The following is an 18,826-nucleotide window of genomic DNA, read 5'->3' as shown; positions in this document are numbered from 1 at the left end:
GACACAGAAGTGGCAGCTACAAATGAATAGCCACTACTTTTCTAAAGTATTTTCATATCATAATAGTCAATGATAAAATACAATCATATCTTAACGTAATTATCTTATAATAGCATTCATCTCATTACATAGTGGAGCTTCAACAGCGTTAATCATAAGGGAGAAAGAATGAACTTTGAGAAGAAACTGCTTCGACTACATTATGCATACAGCAAACAGACAGCAAGAATGAAGCCAAAACTACGAATAGAACCCCACTCATAGTACCCACAATTTTCTATCTCCAGAGTAAAAGTAATGCTAAAAACCATACTTTTGTTCCACAACTACCTCACAATACTTGCGTATTAGTCCCAACCAACCTTTGGATTAGTCCTTGTTAAAAAAGGAAAAAATCAAAGAGTTGATTAAGACTGTCACGTCAGCATTGTGAAATAAAAATATAATTTCTAGCATTTCTCCACAAATAAACCAGTTTATAAACCAATCTGATGAGCTCGTGTTGAAGTAAACACATCATTATATTCTTTATCAACTTTCTTTCGGTGCAGTACATGTCCAATAACTAAAAATAGAAGCTCGACCAATAGCAATGGCCAAGAATATAACACAACAAAGTTGGGTTATACTAGAAAAAAAAAAAAAAAAAAAAAAAAAAAAAGATTGCAACTACATGTAGTTTCACATTGATAATGGTAGAAGCATCCTTCGCTTCTTTTTCCTGGCCAATCTCACTTGCTTTGTAATTCTCATACACAAAAGCAATAGCATTGTGATGCATACTAGAATTAAAGCAAGTTGCATATGCCTAAAATATAGAGATACTGCTGAAAAAACCAGGAAAGCTAGAATAACAAGTTCCCATATTACAAAGATCACAACATCCACCCTGCATCCAGAAAGAGGGAAAGTGGGTAAAAAATACCATCAGAAGTCAGGTTATCTTATAAATGCAAGAACTCCTGCTAAATAGAGAAGACCTAGATTAAAATTAAAACTCATCTATAAAGCAATAGCTTATCAACAAAATTTTTAACTAGTGAGAAATCAAACTCAGTAATTACAAAAAAGCAAGGCACTCAATAACATTTATGACCTACAATGTTCCCCCTCACACACATTCGCAGTTCAATCCTGTGTATTTATTAAAATATAAATCCCTTCACTCTTCTAAAGTGAAGGTGATAGCCCTCTTTTTTTCTCTGTGTTGTTTTCTAGAAGATAGTCCATCAACAAAAACCTCATTCAAATATATTAAACATATGTTCAAAAATTACTTACTACAATCATTAACATGATGATGCTAGTCGCTAGATGTGTCATCCAACAGTATATACACACTCATTTTCCTAATCAATTCAGTTTCAGCTAGAACAGACTCAAAATGAAGTCATAAAGAAAATTTGTTCTTGAATCTGATATAACCTAAATCATAAAGATCATTACATTTAAATGAAAGCTTGACAGAAATAGACGTAAGAACTAAGGGGCGGGCAACCTTCTTAGTTATGAACTTTTTCAAATGCAATTCAGATAGACATAAATTAATGCGGTACAATTCCATCAAGATATTTGGAAGACTACAGTGCAACAGCAACAATGTCAGTATTCTTGCACATTGATTAATAAATTATGCTTGCAGTTGAATGATTAATGCTCCGTAAGTCAAGCAAGCCTTAAGCTAGACTTGTGTCCACCACAAATGACTACGGTGCCTAGACTACCATTCAAACAAACAGCCAATATCATGTTGTTCGAGGTTCGGAGCTTGATTATAAGACAAAGGAGGCATACAGAAGATGGTGATACTAATTCAAGCCATGGTTTAAAAAACCAGACAGGACTGGGCACTCTGACTGGTTCACTATCATAAGCCAAAGGACTGGGCACTCTGACTGCTTAATATGTCTATAACAGGCTTTGAACCTCAACTTGAACCCAAATTGACATAATCATTGTACTAGCATTCTAACCATTAGACACAAAATTCTACTAATCTTAATTTCATTCATTTAATATTTTAAATATTTATGATGTGATGTCATGGTCTGACTCCAAACAAGTCCCTATTTAGATCTCTGAACTTTGAGTCCTACAGTTATTCAGTTCTCTCAACGGGCCGGTTTTCAAAACCATGATTCAAGCACAGAGTGGCACAAATGGACAAAAAATGAGGCATCAGCATTAATGTATATGACCAAGAAGATAGTAATTTTGGGCAGGTCCATTCAGTGGAATGTGAGCTTTGTTAGAGAGGCACATGATTAGGAAGTAGATGTTTTTGCCTCCTTTTTCCAGGTTTTACACTCTACCAGGGTGAATAGAAATCGGGCTGACAGCCTTAGATGGGTCTCTTCCAAGAAAGGTGTGTTCAGAGTTAAGTCTTATTTTTGTTCCTTGACGTGTTCTAGAGGAACTCGGTTCCCTTGGAAGAGTGTGTGGCGGACTCAGGCACCCCCGAGGGCAGCTTTCTTCACATGGTCTGCAGCTTTAGGTAAAATCCTTATTATAGACAATCTCAAGAAGAGGCACATAATCATTGTTGATAGATGTTGCCTATGCAAATGAGATGGGGAATTAGTGGACCATATTCTTCTGCATTGTGATGTGGCCTCCACTTTGTAGAACATCTTCTCTCGCTTTGGTATTTCTTGGGTCATGCCTAGGAGAGTGCTAGACCTAGTTGCCTGTTAGTGGAAGTTTGGAAGATCAAGGAGCGCTACAACATGGAAGATGGTGCTTATCTGCATTTTTTGGTGTATTTGGAGAGAGAAAAACCTTAGGTGTTTTGAGAACCTAGAGAGCTCCCTAGAGGAGGTGTTAGAGTCGTTTCTCCATACGCTGTATCTCTGGTCGATGGCTTTTTTGTACCCTTTATCTATTAGCTTTGCTGATTTTCTTGTTTCTTTTTCCTTTTCTAGTTAGGTATTTCCTGTTGTATACTTCCAGTGTACTCAGGAGCGCCTTACGCTTTCAATAAGACTAAATTTACTAATCAAAAAAAATATATCTACTTCGCCCCTTAACTCTCAAACCACGAAAGTATTCCATTCCAAGTATAATTAGACTCTGTAACTAGTCTACCACATAATACAAACATCTTAATTTGGTTCAACTGTTCACTTATCTGTCCCAACAGTCGAGAGGAATCTCTCAGATAAGTAGACAACCTAAGTAAATGCCCTTTGCAACACCGACTGCCATATATGTCTCTCCCTCTTCATCCAATAACTTAAGACATCATTTCAACCCTGACAAGTGGCAATCCACCACACACGTCTATGGCTTAAAGTCCCTTTGTTCAAATTCATCATAATTTTGACAAAAAGAGAAATATGTATCCATTACTCCCCAGTATTGAAAATGAATCTCTGGATAGTTCAGTAAAAACATTATACAAGTATCAAGAGTGTTGCTCTTAACCCCTTTGCAGTGGACCATCAGAAACTATTCAGCATGTTTTTCTGGATTGCCCTTTTTCCAGATCCATTTGGAGAAACGCAATTTGGCCCTTGAATTAGTGAACAACTTTGTATTTGGTTCCCAGCCCATTGAGGTATGGTCCAAGCCCTTGCTAAGGCATCACCTCTTGCTGGGCATTCCTAGAAGCAAAGTGTTGGAATTCGAAATCTCAGCCTTGGTCACCTTAGACCATATCTGGCTGGCTAGGAACAAGTTGGTTCGTGATGAAAATCAGCCTAGTCCCCCCAACACTCTCAAGCTCATATTTTCCTCCGTTAAGGCTTAACTCTCAGCCTGGAAGAATTCTTCTACTTCCCCTGAAGACTGGACCCCTCCGTCGAGGGGCTCCCTTAAGACTAATTTTGATCTAGCAATCTGGCAGTCTGGCCTCTCTTTAATGTTGTTGCTGCAGTTTTAAGTGATCATGAGGGAAATATCCTTGTTGCATCCTCCGAGAAACTTCCTCCCTATGAAGCATCTGTTGGGAAAGCTCAGTCTTCTCTCCTAGCAGCCCACTTAGCCATCTCCATTGGTTGTCCGTCTCATATCATTGAAGGTGATTCCTAGTTGACACTTTTGGACATCAACAAAGGCCACTTGTTCTCTACTGGCCATGTGCCCCCACCAGCAGCTCCTCCTATTAAAGAAGTGCACACCAAGTTGATAAATGGGCTGCTTCTCACTATATGTTTGGAAGCATTCCCACCAAAACCCCTTTTCTTTATTCTATTAGAATTAGGAGTGGCACATATTAGGAGTGGCAATTCGTATTCACGGGTCGGGTCAGGCCAATGCATGTGTGTAAAACTATATAGGTCAACCCGAACTCAACCCATTTAATTAAATGGGTCAATCCCTTAAACCATGACACAACTCATTTAAATAAGCGAGTGACACAACCTGACCTGCATAACCCATTTAATAAAAAGATCCAATAAGACCCACATAACTTGTTTAATTAACAAAATTCTCAATTATTTAGCATGAAAATGCTATTTTATACAAAGATAATGGCACAATAATTCCCAATTATTGAACATAAAAATAAATTACACTACCAAAGTTATATCTTTCAAACTAGGGACGAGACTGAGGGTAATTTTTTGTCTTAGACTTTAGGGTTTTAATTTTTTAATGGTAAAAATTAGAAAGAAAAAAAAATGTTTTAATTTCTACAGGTTATACAAGTTACCCGTGAGTTTAGAGGGTTGACTCGAAACTAACCCGTTTATTAATTGGGTCAACCCGGTTTGTCCCAAATTCTATTTTACTAAATTCTAATCCACCTAATCCGCTAATTAGGTCTTTTGTTTCGACGGAAGGGCGGGAGGTCGGCCATGGCTACTCGGCTAATGCAGATTTGGAGATTGTAAATGTTCTGTAGTTGTTTTGAGCTGTTGGTAGATTGCTGGCTGCTTACTGTAAAGCTAGTTTAGCTTGTGTTGATTTTGTTGAGATTCCAGTTTATACTGGAGAGATTGTACGTACAGTGTTTGGTTTACAAAAGTGTTAGTTCATCCAAAAAAAATAAAATAAAAATTGTCAAGAAAAAATCCCATTTAACCTCCTTTCTCCAGCATTTTATAGGGGGAAAAAAAAAAATTCTCCAAATCCAATTTAGTACTTTCTAATCAAAATTCAAAAACAATCAAAAGCCTGACCCCAAATACCCAAAACCCTAGCCAACCTAATCGAATTAGCAGCTCCGAATGTTGATACATATCATCAGCATCAGTTCTATACCAGATTTCTAACCACGTCGAGCCCAATACGAGTCATCAACAAAGTAAATAATGCAAGAATCGTAAGAATATAAACCTAAGCGAATAAAATCACAAAATTTTGAAAAAAAAAAAAAGAAAAGAATAATTTGACATACCTTGAAGAAGGGAGATTAGAAGTGGAGGAGAAGAAGGAGACGGAGGCCCAGTCGTGCTTCGATCGAATCTGGTACTCTCTCAATTGCTCTGCCAGATTCGATCGCGTTATCATGGCTTCCACTCTCTCTCTCTGAAACGCTGTCGTTTCTATCTCCTAGAGCTAACAGGTCGTCCTCGTCGTCGACAACAGAGACTCGGCAGAGTCAACGACGATTATGAACGATGGAACGCAACGGAGTGAGCATCAGCGTTCAATTCTGTCTCGGCCTGGGTTCGTTGCGTGACCCTTCTCTCACTCTTAACTTTCTCTCTCGTTCTGTTTTTTCATGTTTTTTAGTTTTTAGTTTTTTAAATTAAGCCGGCAGGATTGACGGTTCGGCAAAACTTGAAGCCCGGGCACATGTCAGACGTGGGCTCACTCTCTAATGGGCTGAAATGAGCCCACGGCAGTTTACAAGATCAAAAGGTAAATTACAAATAGCACTCTAATCAAGCTCAGGTCAAGCTACGTATTGAATGTTGAAATTGAATTTATTTAATTTTGTTTTAAAAATGAGCCAAGCTAATTAGATTAAAACATATGGACCACCAACCTTAGTCAGACCATTGCTGCTGTAGAAAACCCGAAATACCACCCGTAATGTTAGAAACTACACTTCTATTTCGCTATTATTTTACTAGATCTATGAAACAATGCCATCACTACTGATTAAAAAAAAAAAATAAAGAACTAATAAGTACTGCAATGTTAGAAGGTTATGGAGCCTATTTTTTTCGGAGCAACTTATGATCATGGGCGTACAAGCAGTGCGGTTATTAATTGCAAATAATCGCTAACCGGATAATTAAAAATAATTGAAACTGAAAAATTGAGTACTCCGATTGCGGTTACTGGTTATAAGGTTTTAGAAAACCGTTTAATAACCGAATAACTGGTGTATATATATATTAAAAATGAAAAAAAAATGTAAATAATTTTTTTATTAAAAAAAAAAAAAAAAAAAAAAAAACCCTCTATTGAACGAATGAATACGCCAACGCCTAGAGCAACATCAACAAAAAATTGAATGAATACCTATATTCATCCTAAACATGCTTAAGTTGTAGTGGAATATGGATTCAAATGCAAAAGTTTAAAAGACAAATTCGACTCATAGAGAAATAACATAAACAAAAATCTTATTATTATAGAAATGAGAATTGGTGGCCCATGGCTGGCCATCCATTTAGACTGATTTTTGTTTTGAACTTGTAATGTTTTTTAATTCCTAACAGAGAAAACTGGTTTTAGATTAATTTTGGATTTGTAATGTTGTTTTTTTGTAATCATTTTATTTAATCCATAGACTTTGTTTTTTTTTTTTTGAAATAAGATTGTGAGCTCAATGAGTTGAGTAAATGGTAAATGAAATTAGGCACGCCCAGTAGTATTTACTACGTAGCATTGAATATTGAATGGTTTGATATTTAATTTCTTTTTTTTTTAAAAAAAAAAAATTAACAATGTGTGAAAACCGGTTACCCTGTTAATAATCGGATAATCAGTAGTTAATAACCGGATAACCAGTGGTTGCGGTTATTTAAATAAAAAGAACCGAGTACTCCAATTGCATTTTTAAAAAAATAACCGCAACCAATTGTACACTTATATTTATGATGCTAGGCTTACTTATTCGAGTTAATAGGCCTCACAAATCTCTTCTCATAGACTTCTTAAACTTTGTGCATTTAAGTTTGGAGAATGCAATAAGAGAAGAGTCTCAATACCAAAATATGGTATGGGCCAATCCATGTTTTCCATATGTAGGCTTGGGATAGTGCCCAACGCTAGAAAGTAGAAATGGGCTGTGTTCGTGATCTATTTTGAGTCAATGACAGCTCATGAAAGCCAATCCCTCGTTTTAATTGGGGATTCCTGATTAAAGCCCTAAAGTGACTAACAACCAAAATTAGCTCGATGTTGTAAAACACATGGAGCCAACGGATCCTCCCCAAGACCCCTCCGATAACCCTAACGACGTCGCATCCGGCGACTCCTCACCCGATACCGAACTCACTCACTCCAACAGCGCAACCCCGTCCCTATCAGAAAACAATCCACCTTCCAAAACGACACCCGAAGCCCCCGTTTCGGATTCCCAAGACGACTCCTCCTCCGACCCCATCCAAGACGACAACGACGACAACAACAACGATCCCGATGGACCGCCTCAAAACCCTAGCCTGTCCGAACCCGCTCCAGCAGAGCCCGGTCCGCCGCCCAAGAAGCGCCGCCGGAGAAAGAAATTCTTTACGGAGCTCAACGGCAACCCCTCGCTCTCTCGGAGCCGCCGGTCCGACATGGCCAAGGACGTCGATGTGGAGGCCCTGATCGCGATCTCGGTGGGCTTCCCGGTGGACTCGCTCACCGAGGAGGAGATCGAGGCCAACGTGGTGTCCACCATCGGCGGCGTCGAGCAGGCCAACTACATCGTAGTCCGGAACCACATTCTGACCCGGTGGCGCTCCAACGTGTCGGTCTGGCTGACCCGGGACCACTCGCTCGAGTCCATACGGTCCGAGCACAAGGGCCTCGTCGACTCTGCCTACCGGTTCCTCCTCAACCACGGCTACATCAACTTCGGGCTCGCCCCGGCGATTAAAGAAGCGAAGCTGAGGTCGGTCGACGGAATCGAGAGAGGCAATGTGGTAATCGTCGGCGCGGGTCTCGCCGGTTTGATCGCAGCGAGGCAATTGGTGTTTATGGGGTTCAATGTCGTGGTCTTGGAGGGCAGGGCACGCCCTGGTGGGCGCGTTAAGACGAGGAGAATGAACGGTGACGGCGTCGAGGCCGCAGGGGATCTCGGTGGGAGCGTCCTCACCGGAATAAACGGAAACCCACTTGGGGTTCTCGCGAGGCAATTGGGACTACCGCTTCACAAGGTGAGAGATATATGCCCCTTGTATCTACCCGATGGCAAAGCTGTGAATTCTGAGATTGATTCTAAAGTAGAGGTTTCGTTTAATAAGTTGTTAGATAGGGTTTGTAAGCTTAGGCACGCAATGATAGAGGAAGTTAAGTCTGTAGATGTTCCCTTAGGGACCGCCCTTGAAGCGTTTCGGCGCATTTATAATGTGGCTGAGGACCCGCAGGAGCGGATGTTGTTGAATTGGCATCTGGCCAATTTGGAATATGCCAATGCTTCCTTGATGTCGAATTTGTCGATGGCGTATTGGGATCAGGATGATCCGTATGAGATGGGCGGTGATCATTGTTTTATTCCCGGAGGTAATGAGACATTTGTGCGAGCCCTTTGTGAGGACCTTCCGATTTTCTATGAGAGGACTGTGGAGAGTATTAGGTATGGGACTGATGGGGTGCTTGTTTATGCTGGTGGGCAGGAGTTTCGTGGGGATATGGTTCTGTGCACGGTGCCATTAGGCGTGCTGAAGAAGGGAACGATTGAATTCGTTCCTGAGCTTCCTCAACGAAAGAGAGAAGCAATTCAGAGACTAGGATTTGGCTTGCTAAATAAGGTTGCCATGTTGTTTCCATATAATTTTTGGGGTGGTGATATTGATACGTTTGGGCATTTGAGTGAAGACCCGAGTATGAGAGGCGAATTCTTTTTGTTTTATAGCTATTCTTCTGTGTCTGGAGGCCCACTTCTTGTTGCGCTTGTGGCGGGAGACGCTGCAAACAAGTTTGAGACGATGTCGCCTGTGGAGTCTGTGAGAAGGGTGTTGGACATATTGAGGGGTATCTTTCATCCGAAAGGGATTGCTGTTCCGGATCCGGTTCAGGCAGTCTGTACTCGCTGGGGAAAGGATCCATTCGCCTACGGGTCTTACTCTTATGTTGCAATTGGGTCTTCGGGAGATGACTATGACATTCTGGCTGAGAGTGTTGGAGATGGGAGGGTCTTCTTTGCAGGAGAGGCAACTAATAAACAGTATCCAGCAACAATGCATGGAGCTTTTCTTAGTGGGATGAGAGAGGCTGCTAATATAGTGAGAGTGGCCAAGAGGAGGTCATTGATTCCAGCTGACAAATTAAATAATGTTAGAGAGGAAAGTGACGATTTGAATAAATTATTTGAGACTCCTGACCTGACATTTGGGAGCTTCTCTGTTTTGTTTGATCCAAGGTCAAACGACCTTAATTCATATTCATTGTTAAGAGTGAAATTTAGAGGGGAGAAATTAGACTCTGGTTGTCTCTGTCTTTTTGGCTTGATTTCAAGGAACCAGGCCATCCAGCTGAGCGAGGTAGATGGAGATGAGAACAGGATGAGGATGTTGAATCATGACTTTGGGGTGAGGTTAGTTGGGAGCAAAGGGTTATCTGGTGCTGGGGAATCCCTAATCTCCCAAATAAAATCAGCTAGATCCAACCTAAATGGTGGATTTAAAGATGGTGCTGTGTAGAGGAAGACGAGCATCAACTGATTGGTGGAAGTGGCTAACTCATTGCTTGTCTGAATTTTGATTTTCTTTATGTTGGAGAATAACTTAGACTAGCTGGAGGGAGTTCACAGTCATTTGAGTGAATAGCAATTATGCCTTCAGCTTATGGTTAAAGTTGTACCAAAGCTGCTTCATCCTGTACAGTACTTGCATGCTTAGATGAGCACATTTAAGTTTAGGATTTGGTTGGTCTGAATTGTTTCTAAATTCTAATGCCTTTGATTTATTTTCGAATTCCTCTTGGGGGCTGCAAGATTTTTTGTAGTAACTAATTGGGAATTATTTTATCCTCTTAGGTGGTTGTAAATTTCATCATTGAGTTGAATTACAATTATTGTTAGTTTCCAATAATTGCACGTTCCCTCATCCTTAGTACAAAAGCTATACTCAGCATTCCAACATGGCACGACTGCTTCTGGTATTTATGAGAATTTGTAGAGAAATAAGTTTGGACATAGATCTCGTCATTTTTATTTTACTAATCTACACACTCGATATATTTTGTATCTTAGGATTTCAAGTCTTGAATTATTGCTTTCTGGTGGGTCCAGGGAATTTTGGTAATAAATTTTACTTGATTGAAGAATCTAATTCTATTTGTTGGTGTATATAAGAATAGGTATCGCCTGGCTGTCCTATTCTGCCCTGTTCCTTCCCCCTTATCGTTTGTATTCTTCTTCTTCTTTCCCCTTCTTTACCCTTTTGCTTCCATGGAACAAAAGTGCTTTTTCTTTTTTTTTTTGGTCTGTTTGTAGGTCAAAAGAAGATTATGATATTTCCCTACCAACCATAGTCCTGTGTACTCTGTCATGGGCATAAAAAATAAAGGTCTTCCTTTTCTCATTAATACCTATTCCTCTGCTTTAGCTGTTAGTCCTCTTTGTATTGGTGCTTCAAATAAGGAGCACTCATTTTAAATTGCCCCTACTGTCAAGTTCATTAGCTCTTCAAATCGTCTGATATAACCCCACGGCCTTTGGGCACATGCATGTTGCATCAATCGTTGCTTCTTTAAACCAGGGAGACTACAAACAACTTTTCCAATGCTTGATCCATCCAAAACTGAAATGGATTTGGTTGCAATTGTGGTATGACTACTTTGAATTTGCTGTCTAACTAAAGGTCGACATTTGTGTTCGCCTGTCTATTCGAGTCGTGTCAAGGTATAAGTATAAGACTATGTAGGTTAATTTTATTTCAACCTATCTCTCAATCTTAACTCGCTAATTTCGTATAGAGTTAATAGGTCGGGTTTATGTCGTATTGTAGTATGAGTATAAATTTATATAAGATAACTTTAATCTTCAATTTTATGTCGGGCTTGTTAATCAGATAAACAAATTGTCAATCATAAGAGTATGATTTCACTATGCCTTACTTGATTGGCAAACAAATGAGGCTGACGACTCGAGCCTAATCATTGACTGTTGTAGCCACCTTTGCAAGTTAAGGCTTGTTTGGATGTGAAATTTTTTTGTATTATATTTTACTATTTTATATTATATTTAAAATTACGAATATCGAAAGAACTTATTTTTTGAAATTATATTTGAATGGTTTAAAAAATTTGATACAAAATTAAAAAAAAAAAAAGTTCAATAAAATTTAATTAGAATTTGAATTTTAAAAACCAACTCAAACTTATTTTTAAAAATAACAAAAAAAAATAATAATCATTACCCAATCATGCCCCTAGTTTGTTGAAGATGTACGAAGCCAGCTAAGATTCAGGGTAGCTGGGCCAAAAGTACATCGACAAGCCAACAAGTTAGTTTATCCCAAGTTCCCAACTGGAGCTCGTCAGCTGCCAACAAGACTCACGCAAGTGCATTTGCATTACAGGGCTAAGAAATAAAGAAAAGTCATCCCATTATATAATTCAAGCTTACTAATACTTCTATAAATACGCAATGTTTTTCTTATAAAGAAATGTTTGCCTTATTTTGCAAATCACGCAATAAGTAATATTACTCTAACGTTAATTTTGGCTTGAAACATCCCATAAACCACCACCTAATTCTGCTTAAAATGGGAAGAATTTTGTACTTTCATGTGATATCACCCCCCAACCGAATTGTTAAAATGTTTGATATTTTCATAATTATTTGACAAATGAAGGTTAAAATGCAAGTTATGAACTTTAATTGGGTTTGATTGAGCCTATGGAATATGTCACACTAGTGTTGTAATTGGTAATAGAGTTTTTACTGTTAAATTCTTTCTAAATTGATATATCAGTTTATTTGACATTTATTACGACAGTTACTAAAATGTATATTGACATGTAATAGTTTACATGGTATTTATTATTTTTACAAATTGAGGTGACAGTCTATATTCAAATTATCACATTAACTATTAAAATGTAGATTGTCATATCACGTGCCAATTCACGTGACCTCGTTTTTATAAAATATAAATTTGTAAGTGAATTTTCATGATAGATACCTCAAACATTTTACTTTAATGAAACGTGACACATTTTAGAAAATGTAAATGGAGTTAAGTAAATTTGTATAGTAGATACCCTATACGTAATGACCCAAAACATTGGAGGTTATCTACTCATCTTTTTTTTTTTTTTTTAGCATAATAAATAAAAAGTATAACTGCAATCAGCACCACATTAAGATGTGGGTCTATATATTAAAAAAAATAAATGTTATATAACACATCAATACCTCACTATACGTATTTGGCAAGACTTGGTATCCATTCAATCGGCCTTTAAAAAAAATATATATATATCTAGCGACTATTAAATCCAATAAAATCAGCAACTTACAAAAAAAAATAAAAAAAAATAATAATAATTAAGCATATTAGGATATTTTTATTATGATATTTGTGAGATATTGTACACCGCCCCAAACCGACTACCTGTTAAAGCACTCCGCCCAAAGTAACGTATCTTGGGAAAGTGACGACATGAAACGGATAAACGAAACCTCCACATGGAGGTGTACAATTTGTCCGCCAGTCGCAAATCTCGATGCTCCAAACGCATTGCCACGTGTACAGGCTCCCAACTTTCACTGGGTCCCCGCACCGACCTACCCATATTTATCTGTCACAGGCCGACAATTTCGGGTCCCACAAGTACACCCTTCCACGTTCTTCTTCCACGTGTCAGTGGCATCATTGGTCAGAATGCACGCACCAAGAGTACAGCGTGTCCTCTTCTCTTTTCTACTTTCTTCTTTAATTCTTTTGACTTCTCCTTCCCATTCTCGCCAGCGTATTCTACACGCACAAACTTGCACTAAAATCGCATCAATGTTCGAAATTTTAGAATTATTTTTGAAAATCAAATGTTTAAAATTTTATAATATTTATAAATATAATTAAAAATAATATATTATACATTACATTTTTATACTATTTTTATCTTACCACGTAGATGAGGTAAATTTAGTAGTCATTATTGATTTTTTTCTCCTAATTATGTTACAATGTTAATATGACAGCCTTAACAAACTCTTGAATTTTTTATTTTTAACAATAACTGATCTAAAGGAAGGATGTGACTGTCACGCTAACATTATAAGATAGTTGTATGATAAAAATATAATTTTTATTATTACTCTTTTTTATTTTTAGAAATGTTATGTATTACACCCCATTTCACTGGGAGCGAGCGTTGTCACGTTACTTCAATAAGATGGAAGTGTAATGTATAGCATTATTTTATTTATTTATTTATTTTTGTTTTAAAATAATCCATAGACTTTAGAACCTATCACCCCAACATAATAAGATAGGAATAGAATGCTAGTGTGATATATAACATTTTTTTGCGAAAAAATTAATAAATATTAATACTAAAATTATGATTATTTAATTTTAAAATAATATTTGAGATTTAAGAAATTGTATTAAATAGGATAGAAATAGCAAAGGTTAATAATAGTGGACAGTTGTCAAGCCAATGTCGGCGAGTATCTTTTAGCGTGTAAACCCGAGAGTATGAAGGCATTTTTTATGGAAGCTAATGCGACACGTCGGTTACAGAAATGGTACATTGATTGGCTGAACCGATGAGCATAATCGCGTCAGATCCGTGTGGCGGGGGTGCTATATAAACCTCCTTACTCTCGTAATGCTAATCCATCGATACAAATCTGAAAAAAACTCTCACAAGCATAATTCAGTGACCAAGAGTAACTTGAATCCATCGTTGTTCTTCTTTATTTCTGTGTTGATCGTATTCTAGTTGTTTGAGTATGGCGGAACAACACATCAAGCCGAGTTATGAGTACGACACCGCGCCCGTTGGGGATGATCAGCAGGGTGGGGTGGAGACCAAGGACCGTGGGTTGTTCGATTTCTTGGGGAAGAAAAAGGACGAGAAACCCCAAGAAGAGGTGATGGTCACTGAGTTCGAGAAATGCAAGGTGTCTGAACCTGAGCCAAAGGTAGAGGAACATTACAAGCAGGAGGAGCAGAAGGACAAGAAGGAACACGCTCCCTCAGAGAAGTTCCGTCGATCCGGCAGCAGTTCTAGCTCTGTATGTATCTATACTTTTCATTTTTATTTTTATATGCTTTCTATTTGTTTTGGTTATTCCTCCGATTTTCGTTCTGTCGTCTCTGTAACTTAAACGTAAGAAACTGTACATGGGGATCTGTCGAATGGCCTCATCGTGTTTATCTGAACCAATATTTCCATTTTCGAACCCTTGAGATTGTAAGATCCAAGACATGAAACAGTACCTCACAGATATTGGCAATGGAAAGCCAGTCCCCATCAACTTTTCTTTTTGGATGAATAACCCATCATCCCCATCAACTTTTTTGGCATGTTCAATCGCATGAATCACTGCATAACTTTTGCCACTTGCCGGCACATGTAAACGGGACCCATGTTGCCACCTTTAATGATCAGATTTATGATATACGTTATAACTAGAGCTTAGGAAAAAAATTTCACACGTAAATTAGAGTTCTCTAAATATATATATGAGTTTTTGTTTTTTCTTCTCTCTTTTAAAAGAGGTTATATATGGTTATTGCTTGAAATTTGCAGTCTAGCGATGAGGAGGAAGGTGAAGGAGAAGAAAAGAAGAAGAAAAGGAAGGAAAGGAAGGAAAAGAAGGGACTGAAGGGTACACTCCAGGAGAAGTTAGCAGGAGAGAAGGAAGAGGAGAAGCACGAGAAGTACGAGGATAAGCACGAGAGGGAAGAGGATAAGTATGTGGAGAAGCACGAGAAGAAAGAGGAGAAGCACGAGAAGTACGAGGACACTACCGTTCCGGTACACGTTGAGAAGTACGAGGAGGAAGTAGCCCATATTCCTGAAGAGCCGGCCCAAACTGAGGAAAAGAAGGGCTTCCTTGAGAAAATCAAGGAAAAACTTCCAGGCGGCCAGCACAACAAGAAGGCTGAAGAGGTCCCTCCTCCCTCGTCGACCGAGTACGGCTCCTCTGCTCTGCCGCCTGCTTATGAAGGCGAGGCGAAGGAGAAGAAGGGCATTTTGGAGAAGATCAAGGAGAAGATCCCTGGATACCACCCCAAGACCGAGGAGGAGAAAGAAAAAGAGAAGGATGTGAAGAAAGAGTCTGCTTATTGAGTGGACCATTTCTGTGTTTAAAGGAATTGATGATAAGTGGGCGTGCTTTGTTTGTTTATTTGATGGTATTTTTTTTGCTTTTATTTGTTATTGTTTGGGTTTGTAATCTTTGTTTGTAAGTGCTTTATATATATATATATATATGCTTATATCTAAGTTGTTTAATTAGATTTAAATTCTTGTTTTTTAAAATTTAAATAAAAGATATCCGTTTGTTATTTTGTCTGTATTGTACCTGTGATTCATGGTTAAATTTGTGTTCTTTTTAATGGATCAATTTCTAGTACAGAAAGAGAAGGAAGGGCCAGGATTTTTTTTATTATTATTTTTGGTTATAAAGCATTTTTAGCAGATTCATCCAATTTTATTTAGTGAAAACAATTAATTATTTTCTTTTATTTTAACTATCAATTTTTTTAAAGCAATTTTTTTATAGTATTCTTAACAGTTTTACTATTTTAGTTATTTATTATCATTATTATTCTATTTAAATAATATTTTTTTAGTTTTCTTTATTTTTTTTTAATGGTGGTAATTTTGAATTTATCTTTATCCTAACAGGTCGTATTCATAAATACGAAAATGTGCTTTTCATATTAGAATTTTCAAACATGTTTAGATGCTAAGAAAACATTGAAAAAAGCCATTCAACTAACTAAAACAACCCAAGACCTCAAAAATTGTAAGATTAAAAAAGTATATTCGTTTTTTTTCTGTCAATTTAATTATCAAAAGCTTTCTTGGCCATCAACATTACAAGAGAGAGAATGGAAAACGGAAGAGAAGGGGCTTTGTGGGAGAGAAACGAGAAAAAAAAAAAAATTAATTAATTTAATGATATTTTAATTATTTGGTAGGCGAATAATTCTTTGTGTTTACTCGCCAAAACCTTTTAGTTATAATAAATTAATAATGAAGTTGCTGCAATACATTTCTGTATGTTTTTACTAAATTACATAAGGCCTTTAGGAATGCAAATAGTGGGAGTCACTTGTTTTTTTTCCAAGATAATAGGAAAAATGTTGGAACTTTTGTATTATCCGAGAAAATGTTGGAACTTTTTCCAAGATAATAGGGAAAATGCGGGATCACCTATTTGGAATATGTAGGTTTTGCAACTCTTCTCTTTTAAGGCATACGAATTTTTATCCTCATTGTAGAGTTTAATATAAAAATGTGTTTAGTATCTAAAAATTTGTGCTAAATAAAAAGTTTGTATATTTGGTGAAAACCAAAAAAAAAACACTTCAACTTTATAAGCTTTCTTTTTCAACGCAACGTACTTTTAACAATTTGTATTTTAAGTAACTTTTTATATCAATAATTTAATTTAATTTTTTTAAAAAAAAAAACACTTAAAATACATCACATATAAAAAAAAAAATTGTAATAAATAAATACAAAAATTAGCATTCTTTAATATAACAGAAAATTCCCTGTTTGTTTGGGTGTTTGATTTTTGAAATCAGAATTCAATTTTTATTTGGTGCGTGAATTTTAAAGTTTGAATTTGTGAGATAAAATTAAATAAAGTTGAATAAAATATTATTTATTTAGAAAAAGTAGAATAAAATATTATTTATTTGTAAGAAAAAACAAAAATAAAATCATATTTACTTTGAAATCATAGTCGCCAAACCATCCAGAATAATAATTACTAACTTGGAATATATCACTTCACTTTGAGGCCTTTGGCGTATTGACGAAGGTGCAACTTGCAAGTGATGATGCCCTCTCTGACCCACTTTGAACTGACATTGTCTATCGGCTAAACATGAATTTGGCCTAAAAAATGGGTAAAGTTCGACAAGTTGATCATGTCGACACGCCTCATTCCCCCCATGGAAGGCTAGAAAGAGACACCCAATGCTCAATTATATAAATTAATTTCAAGATTATTAAAAGTTTTGAATTATTGTACCAAACCCACGGCTTTTCTTCTTTAATTTGTTGTACTCGCAATCCCGCGTCAAAGGGCAACAAGAAATTTTGTAATGGACCACGGAGACATGCTGTTAATAGGTCCTTTTGAGTCATGGACTCCAGAAAGAAAGCACTGAAATCGAATCCAATTTTACAACTTGGAAATTAACAGTAATTATATTTTGTTTTTGACGGTTTGTAGAGTCATCTTATGGCTATAAATTTTATTTTTTTTATTTAACAATATATATATACACAATGTTATATCACTCGTTTAAAATTTTCAAATGAAATGATAATATAAATTTTGATCATTAAATGACTCATCTCCATTTCAAATGAAATTGATCATTCTTTTGATTAGTATTGCTCAATCGGATGGGGACCACGCTTTATGAAGCGGAGGTCACTAGTTCGAATCTCCCCTCTCCCATTAGTGTGGACATGTCAAAAAAAAAAAAAAATTAAGCCTTTTAAGGACCGAAAATAGATTATTATATCAGTTTGTAAAAGATTTATGATAAGAGTGATGCCAAGTCTACTACAACTTTTACTGTAAAATTAATTCCCGTCAAAAGTCGTGTTATTTACAAAATGATGTAAAAATTCATATTTAATTATTTCACTAATTATATATTATCGTGTCGGTTAGTCAAATGACTTTGTAATAGTACCCGCAAGGTTCCCAAACATTTTCTTTTTATATATCTTGATTAATTTGGTGAATAAAGTGAAATCTTGCTACACAATACATGTATGTTCTTAATAAATGGATTGAAATTTTTTTCAAATTAAAAAATTATGTACTTTTCATATATTAAAGAAGACATATCAATTTTATAATTTAGATCGAATAAAATTAATCCGACCTAATTGAGGGGAAATTCATGCCCATAAATGATTTATGCTTTGATTTAAATAACTTTGGGAATGGAGAGGAGCCCAGCTGTTCCTTGACGGAGATGGCGCTAATCTCTCACTTGGACGTCCTAAGAGAAGAACGCCAGGTGTCAATCCAAGGAAAGTTCGGGAATGTTTTCAATCGTGGTGGTACGTAATAAATCTTTTTCTTTATGTTGGTGTAAAATGTGACAGCTGCCCTTCAGTCGCCTAATTTGTGTCGGCAAATTTGGTGAGGAGTATGGCATCAGCCTTTTGGCATTAATAACAGCTTCACGATGCAGACTGATTTGATGCACTTCTTGTGGATATGTTAGATGCGAATTAATTAGTGCATCCAGCTAATGGCCAAGATCTTTTAAAATAAATTAAAGGCCTAAAACCTGCCACGTGACGTGATCAACAAATACCTTTAACGGGTATTAAAAAAATAAGAAAAATTTTACTTATTATTCTTATGTTTCATCACTTTTGTAAAAAATACTTAAATATTAAAAAATATCAATTTAAAGTATCAATTTTTTAAGTTTTTTCAATTTCAACCGTTCGTTAGAATTTTTCGTTAGATCCTATCAAAAAAATTATCAAAATACCCTTGTGTTTATTTTTAAAAAAAAAAATTAAAATCTTTTCAAAAGTTTAGACA

The 18,826-nt window shown here is 36.6% G+C and overlaps 3 protein-coding genes across 3 annotated transcripts; 2 read left to right on the top strand and 1 right to left on the bottom strand.

The window, feature by feature from the left end:
- Positions 1–502: 502 nt before the first annotated feature.
- LOC133870098 (uncharacterized) lies at positions 503–5,697 on the bottom strand. Its single transcript, XM_062307144.1, has 2 exons — positions 5,342–5,697; positions 503–889 (listed from the first exon to the last, which is right to left on the bottom strand). Exons 1-2 carry the CDS (start codon positions 5,452–5,454, stop codon positions 682–684), a joined length of 321 nt encoding a protein of 106 aa, XP_062163128.1. The 5' UTR covers positions 5,455–5,697; the 3' UTR covers positions 503–681.
- Positions 5,698–7,248: 1,551 nt separating this feature from the next.
- Positions 7,249–10,139, top strand: LOC133870800 (lysine-specific histone demethylase 1 homolog 1). Its single transcript, XM_062308022.1, has one exon. The coding sequence runs from the start codon at positions 7,314–7,316 to the stop codon at positions 9,747–9,749; it is 2,436 nt and encodes an 811-aa protein (XP_062164006.1). The 5' UTR covers positions 7,249–7,313; the 3' UTR covers positions 9,750–10,139.
- Positions 10,140–13,888: 3,749 nt separating this feature from the next.
- On the top strand, positions 13,889–15,578 carry LOC133870473 (phosphoprotein ECPP44-like). Its single transcript, XM_062307603.1, has 2 exons — positions 13,889–14,296; positions 14,815–15,578. The coding sequence occupies exons 1-2, from the start codon at positions 14,012–14,014 to the stop codon at positions 15,355–15,357; spliced, it is 828 nt and encodes a 275-aa protein (XP_062163587.1). The 5' UTR covers positions 13,889–14,011; the 3' UTR covers positions 15,358–15,578.
- The last annotated feature ends 3,248 nt before the right edge of the window (positions 15,579–18,826 follow it).

The sequence above is a fragment of the Alnus glutinosa genome, chromosome 6, assembly GCF_958979055.1.
Source record: "Alnus glutinosa chromosome 6, dhAlnGlut1.1, whole genome shotgun sequence".
In the NCBI taxonomy this organism is placed as follows: domain Eukaryota; kingdom Viridiplantae; phylum Streptophyta; class Magnoliopsida; order Fagales; family Betulaceae; genus Alnus; species Alnus glutinosa.
Note: the sequence above shows the minus strand (reverse complement) of the source record. Positions and strands in the feature narration are given on the sequence as shown.

Excerpts from the sequence above, each read along its gene's own strand:
- LOC133870098 (XM_062307144.1), bottom strand. The coding sequence starts at position 5,454 with ATGATAACGCGATCGAATCTGGCAGAGCAATTGAGAGAGTACCAGATT. Across the intron at positions 890-5,341 it reads TCTAATCTCCCTTCTTCAAG|GGTGGATGTTGTGATCTTTG; the intron begins GTATGTCAAATT and ends TTCTGGATGCAG.
- LOC133870800 (XM_062308022.1), top strand. The coding sequence starts at position 7,314 with ATGGAGCCAACGGATCCTCCCCAAGACCCCTCCGATAACCCTAACGAC.
- LOC133870473 (XM_062307603.1), top strand. The coding sequence starts at position 14,012 with ATGGCGGAACAACACATCAAGCCGAGTTATGAGTACGACACCGCGCCC. Across the intron at positions 14,297-14,814 it reads CCGGCAGCAGTTCTAGCTCT|TCTAGCGATGAGGAGGAAGG; the intron begins GTATGTATCTAT and ends TGAAATTTGCAG.